At 60.7% G+C, this 9,341-nt stretch overlaps 2 protein-coding genes across 2 annotated transcripts; one reads left to right on the top strand and one right to left on the bottom strand.

The window, feature by feature from the left end:
- Window positions 1-361: 361 nt before the first annotated feature.
- On the bottom strand, window positions 362-1,162 carry LOC118888390 (melanoma-associated antigen 10-like). Its single transcript, XM_036839342.1, has one exon. The coding sequence runs from the start codon at window positions 1,160-1,162 to the stop codon at window positions 362-364; it is 801 nt and encodes a 266-aa protein (XP_036695237.1).
- Window positions 1,163-5,412: 4,250 nt separating this feature from the next.
- LOC118888389 (melanoma-associated antigen 10-like) lies at window positions 5,413-6,238 on the top strand. Its single transcript, XM_036839341.1, has one exon. It carries the CDS (start codon window positions 5,438-5,440, stop codon window positions 6,236-6,238), a length of 801 nt encoding a protein of 266 aa, XP_036695236.1. The 5' UTR covers window positions 5,413-5,437.
- The last annotated feature ends 3,103 nt before the right edge of the window (window positions 6,239-9,341 follow it).

Genomic DNA, 9,341 nt, shown 5'->3' with positions numbered 1-9,341 from the left:
GGGAATCTTACAGTTTGCTTTATACAATAGCAAAACTCTTGTCGTTGAACACAATTAGTGCAAATACATGTGTGATCAATATCATTCATAAACTTAGATACCGAAGCTTATTAAGACTTCTTTTAAAATGAACAATATTTAACAAATTCCTAAAGAAAACAGAGATGAAATTCCATATCAACATACACAACAGGAACCCAAAGATGCTGCACACCGGGTTCCCCCGACTGCCTGGGCCCTCACTACTTAGAAAGCTAACCGCTCCCTCTTCAAACTCCGAGCGAAGGATCAGCCTCCCTTCCTGTCCCACTGGAGAAGCTGCTGGACGTGGGCCTGGAAGGAGCCTGGCTTCTGCTCTGGCTCAGGCCCCCTCTTCCTCATTGCTCACACCCTCTGCACACAGGGATGGGAGGGACCTGGGATCCCATCCACTGACCCTGAGCAGATACTCCAGGACCTGCCACTTGCTGGTCTCCGCGTGGGCCCGGGGACCCCACAGGAACTCGTAGCGGGCAGGGTCGCTGTGGGGCACCTGACGGAACTCCAGGTAGCCCTCCTGCACCCACACTCTGGTGAGCAGCTCCCTGACCTCACCATGGATGCAGTGCTGCCTGCCAGCACACAGCCCCTTGTTGCCAAGCAATCCCCAGACCTCCTCCTCAGGGGCGCGGTCACCGGACAGGGCGATCAGGCCCAGGAGCATCACCAGGAGGCCGGCCTTGGGCATGCTCTGCCCGTCGCTCAGCACTGCATCACAGGTGAGGCCCAGGGTGGGGACCAGGACGTAGGTGCGCTCGTGGGGGTGCACCTCCTTCACGTCCACGCCAAACACCAGCTGCATGCACTTGGAGGCTCGGCTGAAGACCACGGGGAAGTGGTCCCGATGGTCACGGAGAACCATGTTCAGCATCTCCGCCTTGCAGATCGGCTCCTTGGTGCGATACTTGAGGAGCAGGAACGCCACCAGGTCAGACTTCAGCACAGTAAGTGCGTCCTGGGGCAAGGACTCGGCACAGGCGGAGAAGGAGGGGGCGACGGGGGAGGAGGAGGACGAGGGGGATGCGGCCTCCTCCCCCGCAGCCCCGAACAGCTGCGCCTCCACCGGGCCCTGGGCCTGGACTGGGGCCTGAAGGTCTGCCTCAGGCTGGCGCAGCTCGCTCATCTCGACCAGGGGCCTGATGACTGGGGTCGGGCCGCCAACGGGAGTCTGGGCAGGGGTGACAGATACGGACCACGGACCTGGGGGAGAGAGGGGGTGTGAGCGGCCTCGGCGGAGAAACGCACCCTGGGCAGCTCTGACGAAGGCCACTTACAGGGCTCGCCTGGAGGGGTGCCCTCGGGCCTCACAGGGGCGCTCCTCCTGGGCGGCCTGTCCCCTGCCAACCTGAAGAAGGAAGCGAGGTGGCTCCTCAGGGTGCAGCCAGCGCAGCCCCAGGTACCGACCAGGGCTGAGAGGGGTGTGGGGAGGTGCGGTGACTTGGGCCTTGTGGGGTCCCCTCTGTTCTGGGAGGGGGAGCCCCTGGGTGCACACTCAGGGCACGCACCTCACCTTGACTCCTGGCGCTGCCTGGGCCTCCTCTGCTCTGTGGCCTGAGGACACGTGCCTCAGACCTGGGCCTTCGCCTCCCGGTTCCTGGAGCCCCTATAAGGAGAATGGAGGGGGCACCTCGGGTGTAGATTGTGGCACAGCTCTGGGCCTCTCGGTGCTGGCAGGAGGGGTGGGCCGGACTCTGTGAGATCCCCCCAGTTCTGAGTTTGGGGGTGGGTGGTCCCCTCGGGGCTCGCTCGTAGTGCTCACCGTTCCCCTTAAGGGCCTGGACCCTCCCCTTTGCGGGCCTGAGGGGAAACTCACAACAGGACCCCGAGTCTGAAAAGAAGGCAGTGAGGGGGCCCCACATGTGGCCGCACCTGCCCAGGGCCTCCCGAGGGTCCGAGGATGGGGACATGCTGGGTCCTCACCTCCTCCTCACATCCTGCCTGGCCTCCCAGCACTGACCACAGGGGCAGGTTTCTGTTCAGGCCCCTGTACCAGGGCTGGGGGTCTGCTCAGTCCTCCCTCGGGGTCCTGGGAGTCCACCCTCTGCAGACCTGAAGCCTCACCCCTCACACCAAACACCTGACCTCCCGAGGACCCTGAGCCAGAAGTCAGGAAACATCTCCTCTGCTGACCGTGCTCTGGCGCCTCCAAGACCCCGCGGAAGGGCAAAGGATCCCTCCCTGTGTGGGGGTCTAACGTCCTCGATCCCTCCTTCCTCGGGTGCAGGCTGGACTCTGGGCGGGACCTGGGACTGTCGCGTCTGCCAGTGTGACTCCCTGCTCAGTATACCAGGTCTCCAGTCTCTCAGAGACCCGGACGTCAGGAAGTCAGGACAGGCCTACTGTGCTCATCCCGCCCCAGGGCCTCCCAGGGCCACCTGCAAGGGCGGGGATCTGGTGGGTGCCTTTTGTCCTCCCTCAGGGTCCCCTCAGTCCTGCCTAAGGGCCCTAACCTTAGTCCACCAGGGACCTGACATTTTACCCTCTGCGCTCAAGAGGCCCCGCCCCTTATCCCAGGTCCCCAGCTTCTCTGAGACCCGGATGTCAGGAAGTGCTGCACGTGCTCATCCCACCCTATGGCCTCCAACGGCCAAGTCTGTTCTGGGGTCCAGGTTCCTCTCAGTCCTCCCTCAGGGCCCTCAACTTGACTCCACGCAGGACCTGGGATTCTCTCCTGTGCCCACCAGACACCCCGCCCCTTACACCCCCTCCCCAGCCTCTCTGAGTCCCCGCCCCTTACACCCCCTCCCCAGCATCTCTGAGACCCGGATGTCAGGAAGTGCTGCCAGTGCTCATCCCGCCCTGTGGCCTCCCAGGGCCCACTCTGTTCTGGGGTCCATGTTCCCCTCAGTCCTCCCTCAGGGCCCTCACCTTGACTCCTCGCAGGACCTGGGATGCTCTCCTGTGCCCGCCTGAGACCCCACCCCCTATGCCCTCTCCCCAACCTCTCTGAGACCCCGCCCCTTACTCCCCCTCTCCAGAGTCTCTGAGACCCGGATGTCAGGAAGTGCTGCACGTGCTCATCCCGCCCTATGGCCTCCAAGGGGCAACTCTGTTCTGGGGTCCATGTTCCCCTCAGTCCTCCCTCAGTGCTCTCACCTTGACTCCTCGCAGGACCTGGGATTCTCTCCTGTGCCCGCCTGAGACCCCACCCCTTATGCCCCCTCCCCAGCCTCTCTGAAACCCCGCCCCTTACACCCCCTCCCCAGCCTCTCTGAGTCCCCGCTCCTTACACCCCCTCCCCAGCGTCTCTGAGACCCGGATGTCAGGAAGTGCTGCACGTGGTCATCCCGCCCTATGGCCTCCAAGGGGCAACTCTGTTCTGGGGTCCATGTTCCCCTCAGTCCTCCCTCAGGGCCCTCACCTTGACTCCTCGCAGGACCTGGGATTCTCTCCTGTGTCCACCAGACATCCCGCCCCTTATACCCGGGCCTAGCCTCTTTGAGACCCCGCCCCTTATACCCGCTCCGCAGCCTGAGACCCTGACCCTTATACCCTTCCCTGCCTTCAGCCCTGGGAGGCCCTGAGGCGGGATGAGCACTTGGCAGCAAGTCCTGACTTACGTATCCAGGTCTCAGAGAGGCTTAGGAACAGGTATAAGCGGCTGGTCTCAGGTGTGCTATGGCCAGAATCCCAGCTCGTGCGTGCAGTCAATGTGAGAGCACTGAGGGAGGACTGTGGGGAACCTGGACCCCAGAACAGACTTGGCCGTTGGAGGCCATAGGGTGAGATGAGCACGTGCAGCACTTCCTGACATCCGGGTCTCAGAGACGCTGGGGAGGGGGTGTAAGGGGCGGGGACTCAGAGAGGCTGGGGGAGGGGGTGTAAGGGGCGGGGTGTCTGGTGGGCACGGGAGAGAATCCCAGGTCCTGCGAGGAGTCAAGTTGAGGGCCCTGAGGGAGGACTGAGAGGAACCTGGACCCCAGAACAGACTTGGCCGTTGGAGGCCATAGGGTGGGATGAGCACGTGCAGCACTTCCTGACATCCGGGTCTCAGAGAAGCTGGGGACCTGGGATAAGGGGCGGGGCCTCTTGAGCGCAGAGGGTAAAATGTCAGGTCCCTGGTGGACTAAGGTTAGGGCCCTTAGGCAGGACTGAGGGGACCCTGAGGGAGGACAAAAGGCACCCACCAGATCCCCGCCCTTGCAGGTGGCCCTGGGAGGCCCTGGGGCGGGATGAGCACAGTAGGCCTGTCCTGACTTCCTGACGTCCGGGTCTCTGAGAGACTGGAGACCTGGTATACTGAACAGGGAGTCACACTGGCAGACGCGACAGTCCCAGGTCCCGCCCAGAGTCCAGCCTGCACCCGAGGAAGGAGGGATCGAGGACGTTAGACCCCCACACAGGGAGGGATCCTTTGCCCTTCCGCGGGGTCTTGGAGGCGCCAGAGCACGGTCAGCAGAGGAGATGTTTCCTGACTTCTGGCTCAGGGTCCTCGGGAGGTCAGGTGTTTGGTGTGAGGGGTGAGGCTTCAGGTCTGCAGAGGGTGGACTCCCAGGACCCCGAGGGAGGACTGAGCAGACCCCCAGCCCTGGTACAGGGGCCTGAACAGAAACCTGCCCCTGTGGTCAGTGCTGGGAGGCCAGGCAGGATGTGAGGAGGAGGTGAGGACCCAGCATGTCCCCATCCTCGGACCCTCGGGAGGCCCTGGGCAGGTGCGGCCACATGTGGGGCCCCCTCACTGCCTTCTGTTCAGACTCGGGGTCCTGTTGTGAGTTTCCCCTCAGGCCCGCAAAGGGGAGGGTCCAGGCCCTTAAGGGGAACGGTGAGCACTACGAGCGAGCCCCGAGGGGACCACCCACCCCCAAACTCAGAACTGGGGGGATCTCACAGAGTCCGGCCCACCCCTCCTACCAGCACCGAGGGGCCCAGAGCTGTGCCACAATCTACACCCGAGGTGCGCCCTCCATTCCCCTTATAGGGGCTCCAGGAACCGGGAGGCGAAGGCCCAGGTCTGAGGCACGTGTCCTCAGGCCACAGAGCAGAGGAGGCCCAGGCAGCGCCAGGAGTCAAGGTGAGGTGCGTGCCCTGAGTGTGCACCCAGGGGCTCCCCCTCCCAGAACAGAGGGGACCCCACAAGGCCCAAGTCACCGCACCTCCCCACACCCTTCTCAGCCCCGGTCGGTACCTGGGGCTGCGCTGGCTGCACCCTGAGGAGCCACCTCGCTTCCTTCTTCAGGTTGGCAGGGGACAGGCCGCCCAGGAGGAGCGCCCCTGTGAGGCCCGAGGGCACCCCTCCAGGCGAGCCCTGTAAGTGGCCTTCGTCAGAGCTGCCCAGGGTGCGTTTCTCCGCCGAGGCCGCTCACACCCCCTCTCTCCCCCAGGTCCGTGGTCCGTATCTGTCACCCCTGCCCACACTCCCGTCGGCGGCCCGACCCCAGTCATCAGGCCCCTGGTCGAGATGAGCGAGCTGCGCCAGCCTGAGGCAGACCTTCAGGCCCCAGTCCAGGCCCAGGGCCCGGTGGAGGCGCAGCTGTTCGGGGCTGCGGGGGAGGAGGCCGCATCCCCCTCGTCCTCCTCCTCCCCCGTCGCCCCCTCCTTCTCCTCCTATGCCGAGTCCTTGCCCCAGGAGGCACTTACTGTGCTGATGGCTGACCTGGTGGCGTTCCTGCTCCTCAAGTATCGTGCCAAGGAGCCGATCTGCAAGGCGGAGATGCTGAACATGGTCCTCCGTGACCATCGGGACCACTTCCCCGTGGTCTTCAGCCGAGCCTCCAAGTGCATGCAGCTGGTGTTTGGCGTGGACGTGAAGGAGGTGGACCCCCGCGAGCGCACCTACGTCCTGGTCCCCACCCTGGGCCTCACCTGTGATGCAGTGCTGAGCGACGGGCAGAGCATGCCCAAGGCCGGCCTCCTGGTGCTGATTCTGTGCCAGATCGCCCTGTACGGTGACCGCGCCCTTGAGGAGGAGGTCTGGGAAGCACTTAGCGTGATGGGGGTGTGTGCTGGGAGGGAGCACTGCATCTACGGGGAGCCCAGGGAGCTGCTCACCAAAGTGTGGGTGCAGGAGGGCTACCTGGAGTACCGGCAGGTGCCCCACAGCGACCCCACCCGCTACGAGTTCCTGTGGGGTCCCCGGGCCTACGCGGAGACCAGCAAGTGGCAGGTCCTGGAGCATCTACTCAGGGTCAGTGGATGGGATCTCAGGTCCTTCCCATCCCTGTGTGCAGAGGGTGTGAGCGATGAGGAAGAGGGGGCCTGAACCAGAGCAGAAGCCAGGCTCCTTCCAGGCCCACGTCCAGCAGCTTCTCCCGTGGGGCAGGAAGGGAGGCTGATCCTTCGCTCGGAGTTTGAAGAGGGAGCGGTTAGCCTTCTAAGTAGTGAGGGCCCGGGCCTGTCGGGGGAACCCGGTGTGCAGCATCTTTGGGTTCCTGTTGTGTATGATGACATGGAATTTCATCTCTGTTTTCTTTAGGAATTTGTCAAATGTTGGTTCTTTTAATAGAAGACTAAACAAGCTTCAGTGTCTCACTTTGTGCATGACATTGATCCCACATGTATTTGTACTAATCCAGTTCAAGAACAAGAGTTTTGCTGTTCTGTAAGAGAGGTTGGGAAATATCCCAGTTCATTTTGTGACCGTGTACAAGATAACAGGAAATAAGAATTAGAACTCTTTTGGAAATGTGGAAGTACTTAGCAGTAATATAGATGGGGGAAGAATTAGAAAAATAAAAGTAATCGTAGTTCCAGTTCTTGCTTCTTCCCTGTCATGTCTGTCATTCTATAACACTAACTATCTCTGTTCAGTTGGATTTGCATGGGTATTTTAAGAAAGTAGGAGAAGATTAATCTGCGTCAATAAGCCCCCTGCCCACTGGCTTGTTTATTCCGCACACCTCCAGGGAGCCTCTGCTCTCCGGAAGGGCCTGTGTTAGTAGCGGGAATGCTAGGAAAAGCAGGACACACCCACACCTAGGGGGATGGTCTAGGAGCCGCAGTCACATGAGGAAGGTGGTGAGACGTCCCCCAAGTCCCACAGAACAAGTCAACATGGGACGAGGCGGTGGGGCTCCAGGAGCGAGCCCTGGAGGGTAAGTGCCCGGAGCCAGGGCAGTTTGGGCCTTTGGGAAGCGGGGCTTCCATCTGTGGGAGGTGATGGTGATGGAGCTGGGTGGTGGCAACAGCCAGACCTGCAGACGGTGTGTCTTGGGTTTGGGGGAAAAGTCTGAAATGCGACATTGCTGTGAGGTGTCCTTCTGGATCATGGATAAAGGCGAGAGGAATCCCGTCCTGGGGCAGGAAGGAAGGGGTGCCGGCTCTTGTCGCATTGCGGTGGACCACACTGAAGCGGCAGGTGTTTTATCCCCACCATCTGCAAGGATTTCCAGAGAAATAAGGATCTTGTGCTTTGAAGTACTGCTCAGTATTCCCTGGGCTGGCCCTGCTCTCCCTGCCCTGGGAGAGCCAGTTACCAACTATATTGAAACGACTATTTTAGTCACCTGGAGTTTACTTTGGCCACCTGTGAGCCAGGTCTAGATTTCACTGGGATGAAACGGATGAAAATAGGTGGTTTGAACGAAGAGAGGCTGCCAAAGTGGAAAGAACTCGCTGTGTGACTGGAATCCTGGGAGCTTTGCATGAGCTGCGCCCAGCTGGGGAAAACACCACCCCTCCCTCCCCGCCGGCAGACACACACACACATCCAAATTGAATAATACATCCTCCAGGAGTAAAACACACAGAGCAGCAATTTTGGCTGGTTTTCTATTCCGTTTCCTATGGAGCTGCAAATTCTCTGAGATGTCATGAAAAGAAAAGAATTTCCAGAGGAAAGAGGGACAGAGTCTGGGATCAGAATAATACTAGAAATAAGTCCTAGCCACTAAAGAAGCAATGCCCGCCAGTGTCCCCGGGTTCAGGCAGGTTCAGAAATGTGGCGGCATCAGAGACCCACAGGTTCGGGCCGTGACCTGGCATCGAAAGGAAGGAGCAACTTCTGGGCCTAATGAGATTGTGAGGTCACTGCAGTGGGAGGTGCAGACGGCGCCGGGGGCTAAAGAGGCAGCCCTCCCTGCTGAGCGCCGTAGAGCAACGTGAACGTTACGTGTGATCCTGGATTTGAAGCACCTGCCACATAGCAGGTGGGCACTTGGAAAAGGAGGAGAATTTCAAGGCCAATGTGACGTGTTCAGACACTCCTGCCGGAAAAGAAGGGGATTTTGTCATCACAAATGGTAAGCGCTGCTTCTGTTGAGCCTCTACTAGGCAGTGTGGACTTGGAGAGACGTCAGGTGCTCGTCCCCATCTTGTCTTCCTCTCCTCCCCGCACAAATGGGGACACAGCACTGCCAGTCCTCTTTACTTAGGAGGGCTCATGTGATGACCTTTTGCCACTGAATTCTGAGCAGAAGTACTTTTGTCACGGCCAACTGTGTAGAAGGCACAGCGGGGCCGGGGGTTAATCCTCAAGGCATGACAACACAGACACAGACCACTGTGTTTCCTCCCCCAGGGTCTTAAGTCCTGCACCTTTGACCCTTAGATGTGAGATGCCAGACTCTGTGCCTTTAAGGCCCTGGGCAGGGTTGGAGGTGTTCCAGAGAGAGGCTGCCCCACAGGGAGCCCGCGGAGGGAATTCCCCCAAGCCACCCGCATCCTTAGGTCCCTGAGCTGCACCCATCCGTCCCCGCGGGGCTGTGCTGAGTCTCTGTCAGGAGGGCAGCCGCCAGCTGCCAAACGGCCCTGTTGGGGTCGGGGGCGTCCTCGGGGGGCCCAGCCCCGAGTCCCCCCCGGGGGTGACCCCGCTGCCCCCAGCGCCCACTCTCTCCGGAACCTGGCCTCGGTCTGCGCAGCCTGGCTTCTGCCCCGCCTGTCCCCCCACGGAGAGCCGCTTAGGCCCCGGTCCTGATGACCTCATGCATGTGTGTTTATCTGAAAGTGCCAGAGAAGCATCCCCTCCCACCAATATCATGCTTCGGGTGGAGCCGGCAGGACGGGACGTAGCCACCCAGCGAGTCTCCTCGTGGTTGGTAAATGATAATCATGGCCGCGTGGATGCGGGGCGAATCTCTGTGCTTCCGAGTTATTTTGAAATCATTCCCTACGTAATGCCCCAATGTTTGAGTACACTGATGGACTTCTGAATGTGACCGTGAGCTTTTGGTTTTTGAGCCTGAGTGTGAGAGGCAGAGGGGCGTCTTGTGAGCCCCGCGCAGAGCCGGCTAGGACTCTGGTGTCCCCGATCAGGGTGTCTGAGCAGAGGGCCAGGCTGCAGCAGATGGCAGGGGTGGTCCCCAGGACGCTCCCCCAGGCCCCAGCCACCCGCAGACCCGCATGAGGATGTGGAAAGGAGCCAGGCA

This window comes from Balaenoptera musculus, chromosome X (genome assembly GCF_009873245.2).
Source record: "Balaenoptera musculus isolate JJ_BM4_2016_0621 chromosome X, mBalMus1.pri.v3, whole genome shotgun sequence".
NCBI classification, from domain to species: Eukaryota; Metazoa; Chordata; class Mammalia; order Artiodactyla; family Balaenopteridae; genus Balaenoptera; species Balaenoptera musculus.
Note: the sequence above shows the minus strand (reverse complement) of the source record. Positions and strands in the feature narration are given on the sequence as shown.

Bases quoted from the DNA above. Each gene is read 5' to 3' on its own strand.
- LOC118888390 (XM_036839342.1), bottom strand. From the start codon at position 1,162: ATGAGCGAGCTGCGCCAGCCTGAGGCAGACCTTCAGGCCCCAGTCCAG.
- LOC118888389 (XM_036839341.1), top strand. From the start codon at position 5,438: ATGAGCGAGCTGCGCCAGCCTGAGGCAGACCTTCAGGCCCCAGTCCAG.